Raw genomic sequence first — 14,914 nt, 5'->3', positions numbered from 1 at the left:
AAAAAGAAAGTAAAATCACAACATGCGTGTTTTTTTTTTTCTAAAAACAGTGTTGTGTGAAATGCTAATAAAAAAAAATACCGTGAACTAAAGCTGCATGATTCTGGATAAATTGAGAATCACATTTTTTTTTTTTTTTTGTCTCAAATAGAGATCATGATTCTCCCACGATTCTGAACTAAACAAAAAAAAATGTGTGAGAAAATATTAATTGCTGCAGTCTATTTAAAAGTGTTTAATTTGAATGAATTATTAAACATTTTAATTTATAATATATGCATTTAATACACCATTTTTTAATATTAAAATGATGAAAAAGTGGGTTGAATAAATGATTCAATAGCTATGTTTCCATCACCCTGTTTTTAAGTGCATTTTGAAGTATCGCATCAGAAACTAGTGATGGAAATGCCACATTTTGATTAAAAATCCCTTAATTCGCAAAAAAGTTTTTACGCTCGCTTGAGGTGGTTTTTGACTTGTGCAAAAAAGGGTCAATGCGAATAATGGGAGATGGAAATGCATTTGGCGAACAAATTTCTCCATACGAATCAAACAAAGTCATGTGACTTTGTGCTATGGGACGGAAAAACCCGTCTAACCAGTGGGCCGATCTCATTCCACAGCATCTGAAATGTTGTTATGGTCATTCTGAAATGCCTGAGTAAAGTCTGTCATCAAAATATTTCTATATAATTGTCTCCCAGAACTGTCTTACACTACTGCGTTCCCAAACAGCAGGCATCCATCTCTGAAAGAAATGATCGCATTTATTGAGGCACAAGTAATTGATTATATATGAAAATTACTATATTCAATGGCTTCTCCTACTCTTCTTAGTAATATATAATGTCATTTTATTGGGAAGTGACAACTTTGTTCTCTTTGACTTGTTGGATGGAAACAGTGCTTATTAATGGTGGGATATTCAAATTTTTGCACATAAGTTAAATTTGCAACTTTGGATGGAAACGCGGCTAATGACTCATAAATATTTAACTTGTTTTATTACTGGATGAATCAGCATTTTTGAACAAATCTCTTCAATGAATGAGTCAACGACAAATACATTTTTTAATAGTCACTTGTTGCCACCTAGTGGTGAAACGACGCAATCAGCAAAAAAGTTTTTTTTTTTTTTTTTTTTTTTTTTTGAAGTGCCAGTTACTTAATACTTATTTATTCACACAAACAGTATTGCCAAGTCATCTTGCTGGTTTACTTGCAGAATTGGGATACTTTATCTCTGTTAAAACCCAATAACGTTATATTTAGCACCTGGAATGCGAACTTTACCAGGGGAACCCCACCAAAAAATGTGTATTTTACCCCATGGAATGCGATTTTTAATGTGGGATCCTCCTCAAAATGCGATTAGGCTACTTTTGGGCTAGTTTTGAGTAGCAATTGGGTGGGTTTTGTTGTGAAAACCTGACAACCCTGGACACAAATCGTAAATTTTCTCATGAATTACATCATGCGAATGCGTACAAAATTGCACACTCATACAGTAGCTGTTTTCTCGAAAGATTAGGAAAATGTAATTTTTGTGATCAACCAACAAAACAACAAGATCAACGTTAATTCACATATTGGTCAACATCAAAATGACAAAGCCAAATTTTTATTTTGGCAAGTACCCCTAGAATCAATTTGTCTTTAAATAAAGTATGTGACCCTTGACCACAAAACCAGTCATAAGGGTCAATTTGTTTTAAATTGAGATTTATTAAATAAGAATAAATAAGCCTTCCATTGATGCATCATTTGTTAGGATAGGACAATATTTGGCTAAGATACAACTATTTCAAAATGTGGAATCTGAGGGTGCGAAAAAAAAAAAAAAAATAGAAAATCAACTTTGAATTTGTCCAAATGAATTTCTTAGCAATGCATATTACTAATTTAAAAATTACGTTTTGATACATCAGTAAATTTTTATATATATATATATACAAAACACTTTCATAGAACATGATCTTTACTTAATATCCTAATGATTTTGGCATAAAAGAAAATTGAATCATTTTGACCCATACAATGTATTGTTGGCTATTGCTACAAATATACCCATGCTACTTACGTTTGTGGTCCAGGGTCACATACTATTATGTAAACATACAATACAAGTAATGTATTACATTATGTGCGACTTGTATTCGTAGCTTTAAAGTTTTACCCCCTAAGCTGGCCGTAATATCAATCTAGCATATTGTCCATTTCTACATTTGCGTTCATTATGCCATAAGTGCCACATGAGTTCCAAAGAAAACCATGTCTGGAAATCTAGGTTGTTCTTGGTGGATTCACAAAGAACATCATTCAAACTGGCCTATTGTAGCGTGTCCTGTTTTTTTCTTGTCCTGGGAGAAAAAAAGCCCATCCCTTGAGCATATGGATGCCTGGTTTTCTAATCAGCAATGATAGAGTTGCTTTTGATGGAGAAACTTGCCCTTTCTAAACCAGACTTCTGTTTCTTTTTTCCCCCTCCTCAGGTCTGATGGAAATCCGATCTGTCAGTGTGGGAGTTGTCGCCATCAAATCTGTCAGCACCGGCCTGTACTTAGCTATGTCCAAAAAGGGAACGCTCTTCGGATCGGTAGGTACATCGCAATGTTTCAGCATCTTGTAGTATTAACCTTTGGCAAATTCCATTTTTTTGGTGGTGAATTTTCTGGAACTCACATTTGAAAGAATCTTTGGTCTCTTACTGTTTTTGTGAAGTTAGTGCGTGCCACCAGACAGTTGTTTGTGGCTTGTTTAATGAAGACGCCCCATTGCATGGTGCGTTGTAACTGCTCTCTGAGAAATCTCACTGGCAATCTGTCACCCAGCCATGATAAGATGCCTTACAGATGACTATATCTGCCCTCCGATCCCCAGAGTAAACATGACAAACCTTGGGAATCACTCGAGGCCCAAGCACCCTTCTTTTCTTACCCCTTTGAATGATTATTAGTCACATTCACTCATTCCACAGCGATCTTATCGGACTGTAAGCTAAGGCTGTCTTGACCAGGACTCTTAAGTGTGATTGTCATTATCCTTTTTGTCCCTTTTCAAGTTAATAGCTCTATCCAGCTGCGGCAGAGCGGCAGAGCTCTCTTGGCTTCGTCAGGCAGTTTTTGAGCCCATGCGAGACGGTGATGGTTGATTTACAATGACAGGCTGGTTGAGATAAATACAAATGCGTAATGGGTACACAATGGGATGTTTGAAGCGTAACTCACTCTCAAATTACTGGTGCTGTTTTTCACCACATGGTTCATTTAGCTTGGTAATACACTATGGTTTAATATGCTAAACACTAAAAGGAAACAACATACTCAGGACTTGGTGATCCAGATGTAATTGTTTAAGAAAACGGCCATTGGAGTCCCTTCTAAACTGAATATTGGGACATTAAATCTCAAAATCTGCTATTTATGTTACATTTCTGGAAAATCAAAATATATTTAGGATCAGAAATGTATTTTCTTGCCATTTGAGGTACATTCGGCAATATTTTTGTCATCTGAATGTGCAGATAAATAGAAATTTCTTTAAAGGATTAGTTCACTCCTGAATTAAAATTTCCTGATCATTTACTCACCCCCATGTCATCCAAGATGTTCATGTCTTTGTTTCTTCAATCGAAAAGAAATAAAGGTTTCTGAGGTAAACATTCCAGGATTTTTCTTCATATAGTGGACTTCAGTGTGGATCAATGGATTGAAGGTCCAAACTGCCGTTTCAAAGACTCTACATGATCCCAGCCAAGGAATAAGAGTCTTATCTAGCAAAATGATCAGTCATTTTTTAAAAGAATACAAATTTAGATACTTTTTAACCACTTTGGTACACAGTTCCTCCAACTTTAAAATCGTCTGACATCGTTGTTTTCCTTTTTTTGTAAAGGGCGTTTGACTTAGCCTTTGCATGATCGCTTTGTAAACACTGGGTCGGTACTTCCGCCTACATCACGTGATCTTTCCAACACAGCTTCATAACGGGTAAGTAGTGGATGCTGAGATGTGCCTTTGTGGTTTAAAAGTTAATAAAGTTGTATTTTTTTTTTAGAAAATGACTGATTAAGACCACTAAGTAAGACCATTATTTCTTGTCTGGGATCGTGTAGAGCCCTTTGAAGCTGCACTGAAACTGCAATTTGGACCTTCAACCAGCTGATCCCCACTGCTGTCCTTAATTTCTTTTCGACTGAAGAAAGAAAGACATGAACATGAATCTGACAATGAGATATCTACTAAAATGAAAGAATACTGTTGTCAAATGACAAGTGTATAAACAAGAACACTGCATGTGCTGAACTACTGTAAATATTCAAAGACAGTTGGAGTAGTAACTCAACCTGCATTCTTGATTTGACTTGTTGCAGGTCAGATACAGCCCCAGCTGCAAGTTCAAGGAGCGCATCGAAGAAAACGGCTATAACACCTACGCCTCCCTGCGCTGGAAGCACAAGGGGAGGCAGATGTTCGTATCGCTGAACGGCCGAGGAAAACCCCGCAGAGGCCACAAAGCTAGACGGAGACACCCATCTACTCATTTCCTCCCTATGCTGGCCACATAGCTGGACTCTTCCTTATGAGCAATGCTATGCCATCTGCATTTGATGGGGACCTATTAAATGTTATTAAGTTCTGGTTTGTCTGTTTATTTTTTCCTGAGTACTGTCGCACAGTACATTAACTTATTATTCCGTCTTCTGGCTCAGCCTAAGACCCAGTACAGTTTAAAGCAAGGCTGTTAATATGATGTATATACAGGTTACGTATTAATGTTATTGTTGAGTTAACTAGGCATTTACTGCATCTATCTGTTCTTCTGTTATGGCAGGTTTGTGACTGACATCACCAACCCAGTCTCATTGTAAAAAAAATGTACCTGTACATACAATTCACTGCAGTTTCCAGCTGAAATAAACACTAGTGGCAGTAAAACACTAACATCCTTTTATTCCTTTTCACACCAGTTATGATTATGGGGCACTTTGTCTATTATAAAAGACAAAAGCAGACTATTCTTTAGCACAATGCATGATTTATAAGCTAATTTCTTAATGTTTGAATCACGTAACACGCTCTATACACTACTGTTCAAAAGTTTGAACGCATTAAATTGATCAAAAGTACGAGTAAAGAGGTTTATAAGGTTAGAACAGATAGTGATTTCAAATTTTCATCAAAAAAATCATGAAAAAAAAAAATGTATCATGGCTTCCACATCCATATTAAGGAGCACAACTGTTACATTGATAGTTAGTTTCTTGAGCAATGAATCAGAATGTTAGAATGATTTCACTGAAGACCGGTGTAAGGATGCTGAAAATTCAGCTTCGCATCACTAAATGACATTTTAAAATACACTTAAATACAAAATAGTTCCAAAACTTTGTTAATGTTTCTGAATATTACTTTTTACAGTATTTTTAATCAAATAAATTCAGTCCTGGTGAGCATAAGACATGAAAAAACGTATGAACGGGAGTTCATGTAATATGTGAAGATGATTTTAAAGTGTCGTATAGAAAGAAGTTAAAATGGCGTGGTTGTTTCAGTGCGGTTTTAATCTCACACTTGCTTTTGCTCACACCGTGGAAAGGGTTTCATGTAGGGGACATGTTTTTATCATCCCGAAATCGACAGAGAATTAGCCTTTTAGCGCCACTTACCTGATATTTCACTTCTGAATTGCCGCGTTATCTCGGAATTGCGTCACGTTAGTTTGTTCCGGCTAAAACTAAACGCGCCTTTAGCGGTATTTCCCTTGGGAACTGCAGTGATTCGCGCTAAAAGTAACGTAATATCATTTTGAAAAACTGCCGGCACTTTTTTCATGAGACTAGGCTGGACATAACGGTTGGTGACTGGTTATTTTTCAAAAACAACTACAGGAAGTGGTTGTTTGAAAATTCATGAAAAAAAAGAAAAAAAAATCCAAAACAAATCGCTGCAGCCTGAAATACGAACTTGGCAGCTACAGTATGAGTATGAAAGCCATGTATGGAATGATGTAACAATGAAAATCCCACATATTACCCTGCCAACATGCACTGTAAAGACCAATAATGCAAAAAAAGAGGAACATACTACATCACAGTTGTAAAAGTCAGACAAATGCAAATAGATTAAGCATTCAGATCAACTTTTAGCATAACAGACTTCCTGTAGCACTCTGAAAAGGTGTTTTATACCATGTGTTCTTTTTGTCACATTAACATGTTTTCTTTTCACAACTTGTCGCAAAATAGAACATTTAATATATTTCAACCTTTTGAACTCCACTTATTAGTTGTGATGTTATTGTCTACGCTTTGTCCTCCGCAACCACCGTCTGCTCCATGTATCGGTGAGAATCTGGCTCCCTCCACGTGCCACCGACCACAACTGCATGTTCTGCCTACTAATGATCAGCATCACCTGCTGAGTGGTTAGCCGTGGCAGAAAGTCCAAAGATGCTGTCCAAAAAGGCGGAATTCTAGCCGCGCTAATGGAAGCTTCATCTGTTCGAGTCAAAACAGGGGTCTGCTTTCACCTGTTGCTGGCAGTCGCTAAAAAGCTCCGGAGACTTCTATACCCATCTCGTCTGTTAGTCAAAAAGTAAAAGGATTTCATTATATGTTGGTTGACATTTTGTGTAGTTATATGTGTTTGAACAAGGCGATGAAACTAATGGGGTATGCTGAGGTATGTGCGGATATTACGTTACAAGAGTGCTGTGGTTTATTAGCCTCATTGATTCTCATCTTATTTAGAGGTTTAATGACAACAAAAATCCTTAATGCTACTACTAGTGACATAATGATCCAACAAAACTTAATTATATAGTCACACTTGGGCTGCAAAGCTTGGAAGATGGTAGAAAAGCTCTATTCAGAAGGAAAATTACAAAAATCTGAAGACCAATGGATCTAAAGAGGCTTTTAAGCTTGATACTAACTGCACAAAGAATATTTATTCTCTGGTTCTTACAAAAATCTATGTTCAGAAACCAATATGCTCATATGAAGAACTTACAGTATAAAGCAACACCAAGAACTTGTTTTAATCTTCAAAAAAAAAAAAAAAAAAAAATTCAGCTCAAGAGTCTTAAACAGCCACAAATAGTTCTTGATATTAAGATTTCTTGTTGGGCAATGTAAAAATGAAATATAACATCAGGTTGACACTGACATTGATGTTGGACAGCATTGGATTTTGGTTGAGAATGAAAATCGGGTTGACGTCAGTATTTGATATCAGTATTATGACGTCAGTTTGGTGTTGGATTTTGGTTACACAACCTAAAAACAACAAAATATCAATGTCAGCTGACGTCTGTATTGGACATTAAGTTAAAGTTGACAACAGACATTGAACTGACATTGAATTTTGGTCACCCAATGTCGCAACCGAAATTTAACCAAATATCAGCATCTTATGACATTGTGTGTCTGCAGGGTTTGAAGAGCCTACAGTATAATGCAACATCAAGAACTTGTTTTAATCTAAAAAAACAAACAAACAGTATATACAGTAGTTCAACTAAAGTTGAAATGGTTCTTAATATGAGGATTCTTTGTTGGACCTGCAATGTAAAAATTAAAGAACAATTAACCACCACCCTAGAGGAACTTTTTGGAGAGCATCTAAGAACCCTTTTGAAGGTCCCTCAAAACTCAAATATCCTACTTTGTGCTCAAGGAACTACAAAATATATTTCAAATTCCTAAAAACCTTTCCCATATGATGGGATTTCTGGAAGAACGCTTGATGTCTTTAAAAGTCTTGGAAGAAGATGTGGGTTCCTGCAGGATCTTCTAAGTTCCTCACAGAACTGCCCTTAATTAAAACCCTGCAGATACATACTCAAAACATGCTTTAAAAATAAATAAATTTGAATGTACATGAGAGCAAATTTTCACAGAGTCATCTAAGAATCCATTTGAATGTCCCTCAAAACTCAACTATCCTATTTTGTGCTTAAGGAATTACAAATACATCAAAACCTTTCCCTTATGATGGTACTCCTGGAAGAATGCTTGATGTCTTCAAAAGTCTTGGAGAAAAATATGGGTTCCTACAGGATCTTTCAAAACTGCCCTTTGTTAGAATCCCTGCAGATACATTTTCAGAGCATGCTTTGAAAAAAGTTTTGGTTTAAGATACCATTTAGTATTAACGTACATGAGAGCAAAGCTTTATAGAGACACCAACTTTCTATCATGCAGAAACGCTATATCTTCTTTTAATCTATACTCTTCATTGTGTAAAGAATCTCTTCATTGTTCTCTTCATACTCTTCATTACTCTCTATATACTCTTCATTGTTTAAAAAACACTTTAGTTTTCATCTTTTCTCTCTCTCCGTGCTACAGGCCAGGAATTCAGGCTGTAGTGCGGAGTGTCTGTTTATGGCATTTTTTTTGCTTGAAAGACACAGAAAGAAACATAAAGAGGAGCCTGTAATTATCATTGTTGGTCTACTGTCCTGTCAGTTCGCTCGCCAGAGAGACCGGAGTGATCTTTTGGCAGCACTAGGACGAAAGATCAAAGCTGTGGACCTTTGATCAATGCTAAAACAGCCCACAAAACGTCTCTGTGGAAAATCAGGATGGAATGCCTGAGAAAATAGAGGACAAGACCCTGGAAAGCTTGGCGAAGACATCTTCTGTCTTCTTCCATTTTTACACAGTGGTGGCAGTTTCAAAGACAGTGAGCATCCCTGTATTACATTTGATATATATTGTATAATATGATTATATTATTATAAATCATCTACAAAAAATGCATCTACCAAAGGGTAACAGGGGGACCATGTTAACCAACCTCTTAGTCACTAGCTTCACCAAAAATAGTTTTAAAGATATTTTGCAAACACTCTACCCATCTGCCACCAATTATTTATTTAAATTGCACCACTGTAGTGTTGTACAACTGTGATAAACTGTGTATTTTCATTCTCTCCTCTTTTCCTGCTCTCCTCTTTTCTTTCTTGATGCATTTTCCATCTGTTCCATTTATAATCGACCTAAAGGCCAAAAAATATCTGCAGGATCAACATTTGCAACTAATAACCGGTGAACCTGTTCAGTGTTTTCAATGTAAATCAAGTTTGCCTCACAAACAGCTCGCTGCTTTAGAGACAAGAATGAACAGAATCTAAATTCTCCTCAATTTGTTGGGGCAACTCTCAGGGTTGCTTTGAAATTGATCCAGTTTCATAGGCAATTCAATATTCCTTTAGCCTCCAACTATTTCTGCTTTTGATTTTGTCCAGCATGATGGCTTTTTCAAGTCTGTCAAAGAGTCTGGCGTTACAGCACTGCATCTGTGCAAGACAGTTTAAGATGGCAGTTAAAATGAGTTGTTGCATGACTCTCAGGCTGAAAAAACACAGCTTTCAGAAACCCCTTGTCCTTTTCCTCTTGCGGTCGTTCTCCTTCTCTCAACCTTGGCAGTCACGACAAGATTCATCACAGCGTCGATTGTCATCACGTCGAGGATTAGTGCGTGTTGTCTGAAGCGACTGGACGCACATGAATCCTGGAGTGGTGCGAGCGCCTCGTGGCCCTCATGAACCCCGCCATGCCACTGTCGCGGTATGTGCCGCCACCACAGAATCTCCCCTGACTTCTGCGCCATTTTGGCATTCCCAGAATGTCTGCGGTCAAGCCAAACTCTGGTGAGTGGGTTGAGCAGGCTGCCGTGAGGAGGGATTGCTGTCCATTGTTTTAGGTTTTGGACAGTTGAAGCAGGCCGTATATTGGCTGCCATCCCAGTCAGCATCGTAAGGTTGTCTTTGGCTTTTGAGGGACTGGAAAAGACATAAGATAGATTGGGGATCAAACAGTATTCATTTTGATTTTGTCTTTTGAGGAGGATATCCTTTAAAGGGAACCCTGGGTATTAAGACTTGAAAGGCTTAATATAACATAAATGATGTCTCTTACTGAAATATGTAGTAGAAAACACATAAAAGGCTTACATTATTTTAAAAAATCCACATAGTTTTACACATATTTTGGACTATGGGGGGTACCATTATTTCGATGACATGAAATGGCTGCACTCAGTGAGCTACTGGCTCTACCTGTTGCTATTTTTACTGCAATGCAACTTGGAATACACAACTCCTGATACGAAAATACTGATACGATGCCACATTGTGCAGCTTTTGGTTGTAATTTTTAGTCGAAGGGCAACAAGAGAAGCGATGCAAGTCTTCACTGCTTTTCCTAGTGATAAGAAGAGAAGAAAAGATGAATGAAAAGATGAATAAAACTTCCTAAAGACCTTCCTTTGCTCTCTCCACTTTAGCCCTGATGCCTTTGAGGCTCTAAGAAGACCACAGCTGAAAAAGCTTGCAAACGGCAGAGACAAGAAACGCTAGATGCCATCCTGGCAGGATGTAAAGCTGCCGACACTTGTCAAGACGCCGCAGCCACTGAAGGAATTTCTCAGCTCAGATTTTACTTGATTTCCGGAAGCGTTTAAACTCCTTGTGGGAAAAAAATAAATAAATAAAATTGATGGTATGGCATTTGGTTTAAGTCTGCGCTTTTATCTATAACCAGCCCTTTCAGTAGCTGTGGTCATCTATTAGTATTTTAACAAAATAGCAACAGGTAGCACCAGTAGCTCACCGAGTGCAACCATTTCACGTCATTATGGCTCCCCCATTGTCCAAAATATGTATAAAACTATGTGTATTTTTTTAAAATAACGTAAATCTTTCATGGGTTTTCTACTACATATTTCAGTAAGAGACATAACTAACGTTATATTAAGCCATACACGTTTTAATAACCGGTGTTCTCTTTAAATGTAGTCAATATTTTGCCATGTCATATTCATTCATTTTAGCTAATTTTACTCTGACTATAAGGGCATCCAATTTCAGTCTACAAAAATAATATTTAGTAGGGGTGTAACGGTACACAGATGTCACAGTTCGGTACGTACCTCGGTTCGGGGGTCACGGTTCGATACGATTTCGGTACAACAGAAAAAAAAATCTACTATGCTAGATTTCTTTTCATTTATTTTAAACAGACAGTAGTACAAATTACATTTTTTTCCACCTACATGTGAAAATACTAAATATTATATCAAATTATGTCATATATGCTAAAATCTGCAGTACATATATACATATATTTGCTGAGTTTCAGTTGTTTTTTTGACAGAAACGAAACTCAAATGGCAGAACGCGACATCCTATTTGTTTTTTTGTTTAAGTTGATTTTGCTGGTATGAGGAAAGTTTAAGTAATCGCGCCGGACACACAAACACAAAACATATCAGTTCCAGGCTTCCAGCATTGCTAACTTGACAGCGCAGTTGGTACTTTATCAAAATAAAATACAGTGAACCAAACATCAGCGCACCCGCCTACTGTGTCTATAATTTACACAATAAATATTAGTTTAGCATTTGGATACATCGTAAATATGAAAATATTATGTAATATCTGGATTTGTGCCGAATGAGAAAAGTAGGATACAAGAGCACAAAGCTCCATTTCGCAAACAGTTGAGTGCGCAAGTAACGTTATACTCCTTTGTCAGTGAGAGACGCGTTCAGAATCAGCACGTGGTCACTGGTCTAGTGGGGTTTGTTTTCAAGAGCACAACTCCTGGCATTCGCTGTTCTTCTGTTGGCGGTTATCAAACAGCGTTTCATTACTGCAGGCGCTCCCTTCTGGATTGAAGATGAATTGCCTGTACTCGTTGTAAGGACTCGTGCACCGAACCGAGATGCCCATACTGTGACGATTTGGTGCAAATCTGTGCAAAAAATATTGACATTTATATTTTAATTTAAGTTTGTCTCACATGTGATCATACATCAGCAGTAACTTGCGTATTAATTAAAATAGTAAGCAATAATAAAAAAAAAACCCTCTGTAACTCCTTTGACAGGATTAATACTGGCGGGAATCCTCAATCATGTCAAATCTCTGCCGTAAGTGGTTCTTAGCTTATATTCTGTCATCTGTCAACATCTGGACTGTGATATATTTCTCAGCAGCAAGTTGTATTTTCTCTCACTGAATGTTTAGAGTTAGGTTTTCTTCAGTTTCTTTTCCTCCAATCCAACACATTTGGTAAAACAAGCTTGTCTAGCAGTGACCAGGCCATTTATTTTGGACTTCTTCCATTGGGCTAGTATCAGACACACTGAGTGCACTAGCCAATCAGGTTTCAGCTTCAACTGTCTGTCATTATTTTTTCTGACAGAGAAGATAACTTGATACTGATGGCTGTATCAAATGTACATACTGGTTCGTCTGAGCCTGTTAATTTCTATATATGTTATTGATTGGACTAACAGCATTTAAAAATGAGTCATATACAGCAGACAGGGGTGTGTGCAGATGGTTAGATCTGGGCTGGTCATCTCTATCAGTGGCACAACAACAACAACAACAAAAAAAATCATAATAAAATGCTGATATTTATATAACTGGAATCATAACTATCCAAATAAGTTTAAATAAAAAAAAAAAAAAAGAAATCAATAAAGATTTCATATAAGAAGAAAAGAAAGTGTTTATATCTTTATGGACAAATATTTAAACTTACCCACATAAAAATGCTGCCCACTTAGATATGAATCCATGCTACACTAACTATAATGAAGTACAGTATATAAGTATAATTAAATATATTAAATAATTAAGTACATGTTTGCATCTTTATTTGATATATTTCAACACTTGTCACTTTCTGTGACATTTTGCACTGAGGCCTGGCAAAGCCAAGTTAAAACTCACATCAGATGTGTTTATACAGCCCTCTTCTGACAGAAAGAATGTATTGCAACATGAAGAACAAGCTAAACGATTGTGCCCCCTGTAGGATTATGTGTGGAAATGCCAAAAATATAGATTTTTTTTTTTCATATAATAGTGCTTATTTGAATCATCGAATCAGTCTTAAGTTTTAATTTTGAGATATTTTTACTGTATTTGTATATATGTACTAGGAAAAAGTGCCTCATTGCATTACAAAGTTGGCCATAGAGTGAACGGACTTGCCTTAAAGGTACTTTGGGCCTTGCTTTTTTCACACACCAGTGTCAGTGTTGATGCCTGCTAGATGAGGTGCAAACATGCTGGTAACAAGTTTTGGTTTTGGACATGAGACCACAAGGCTTAACAAGAAATTTAGAAGTGTTACTGACATCACAAGCTGAGAAACAGACTCTCCACCCACCCTTGTATTTATACTCTGTTTCTACTGCAAACACTCACTGATTGTCATCATGATCATCATTTCTTTGCTCCTGCTGGTCTCTCTGCTGCCACACCTGATGGTGAGACTTACATTACAACATATTTTGCAGATTATTAAATAATGTTTAATTGGTATGTACTGAATAAGCTGACTTATTGCTCTATGTTTCTCTCAGCTCATGTGAAGGTGGGTACAGTGAACAGCAGAGAAGCAAAACCCCACTCTAGACCTTATATGGTTTCTATTCAGAAGAACGGGCAACATATATGTGGTGGATTCCTCATTTCTGATGAGTTTGTGTTGACTGCTGCACATTGCCGCAATAAGTAAGACTGCCATTTTGTCTAAAATCTAATCTTAATTATGATTTCTAAAAGTTTCTTCTGAAAAAATAAAGAAACCAAGAAAGCTATACAGGTATGCTACTGATAAAGTTTCTTTCAACAGATCAGAAATTTTCACAGTTGTAGTAGGTGCACACAACCGACGAAATATGAAGGAAGGAGCTGTCCGCATCGAAGTAAAGACCTACTACAGACATCTGGATTTTAGCGAAAATCCTTTTCGGAATGACCTCATGCTTTTGAGGGTAACTGTGCTTACAACAGTCATTCAAAATTTTTCCTTAAACACTGCCTGATATTTTCTGGATTGCAGCTAAAAAGAAAAGTCCAAAAAAATAAAAATGTCAAATGGATATCCATTCCAAAGACTGAAGAAGACGTCAAAGAAAATTCTGTTTGTAGTGTTGCAGGATGGGGAAGTTTAGTAACTAATGGCACCTCAAGCCCTGTTCTCATGGAAACAAATGTGAGGATCATGAGTAATGCAAAATGTAAAAACAGTTGGGGGTCGACATTCTTAGCTGCGCAAATGATGTGTGTATATGGCTATGGAGGAAGCTGTGAGGTATGTAAAAAATAATGTGGAAAATTTTGAATAATAATATTAGTAATCAAGTAAAACAAATGCATCAATAGAATAATACATAAATATTACTAATATTATTATTATATTCAGTTTATGTAACACATTACAATGCATGAAGCAGTCTGAAAGTGCTAAAGAGTGATATATTGCACATTAGTGACGTGTTGTGTGTTTCATAACAGGGGGATTCAGGAGGTCCTTTGGTTTGTGGAGATATTGCAGTCGGTGTCACTTCCTTTTTTTACGAAGAACTCTGCAATTCACCTCAGTACCCTAATGTGTATACTAAGATTTCAGCATTTCTTCCATGGATCAACAATATAATTGGAAATGATAATTGACTTGATAACGAAAAAAAAAAAAAAAAAAAAAAAAAAAAGATGTGTAGAGCTTAATCCAAATGTTTTCAAACGTTTAAAGGGTTATTTCACCCAAAAATGAAAATTGTCATTAATTACTTACCTCATGTTGTTCTAAATCCGTAAGACCTTCGTTCATCATCGGAACACAATTTAAGATATTTTTGATGAAATCCGACATGTCTCTGATCCTCCCATAGACACGAATCCAGCTTCCTATTCGCAGCTTCTTATTGACGCTATCCGTTCCACCTTAAAAACGCGACGCTTCCGCCTTTCTTAGCTTCTTATTCACGCTCGACTTAGGGACCGTCTCTTTTTCAAATACGAACAATAAACGATTGTTAAATGTAAATAACACTAAGGTAAGAGCGAAAGCACCTGCCCAGCACCTGTGAATAGATGA

At 36.8% G+C, this 14,914-nt stretch overlaps 2 protein-coding genes across 2 annotated transcripts in view; both read left to right on the top strand.

The window, feature by feature from the left end:
* fgf22 (fibroblast growth factor 22) overlaps positions 1-6,254 on the top strand; it is a 39,888-nt gene extending 33,634 nt beyond the window's left edge. The window contains exons 4-5 of the mRNA XM_051095009.1: positions 2,496-2,599; positions 4,376-6,254. Of these exons, the coding sequence (XP_050950966.1) occupies positions 2,496-2,599; positions 4,376-4,570 (299 nt within the window). The 3' untranslated portion in view covers positions 4,571-6,254. The remainder of the gene's footprint in view (positions 1-2,495; positions 2,600-4,375) is intronic.
* A 6,974-nt stretch (positions 6,255-13,228) lies between these two features.
* LOC127153203 (granzyme B(G,H)) lies at positions 13,229-14,908 on the top strand. The gene is made up of 5 exons (XM_051094173.1): positions 13,229-13,298; positions 13,395-13,545; positions 13,667-13,808; positions 13,877-14,128; positions 14,332-14,908. The coding sequence occupies exons 2-5, from the start codon at positions 13,454-13,456 to the stop codon at positions 14,488-14,490; spliced, it is 645 nt and encodes a 214-aa protein (XP_050950130.1). The 5' UTR covers positions 13,229-13,298; positions 13,395-13,453; the 3' UTR covers positions 14,491-14,908.
* Positions 14,909-14,914: the final 6 nt, after the last annotated feature.

The sequence above is a fragment of the Labeo rohita genome, chromosome 22 (assembly GCF_022985175.1).
Source record: "Labeo rohita strain BAU-BD-2019 chromosome 22, IGBB_LRoh.1.0, whole genome shotgun sequence".
Taxonomy (NCBI): domain Eukaryota; kingdom Metazoa; phylum Chordata; class Actinopteri; order Cypriniformes; family Cyprinidae; genus Labeo; species Labeo rohita.
This window is presented reverse-complemented; position numbering and strand designations above follow the sequence as displayed.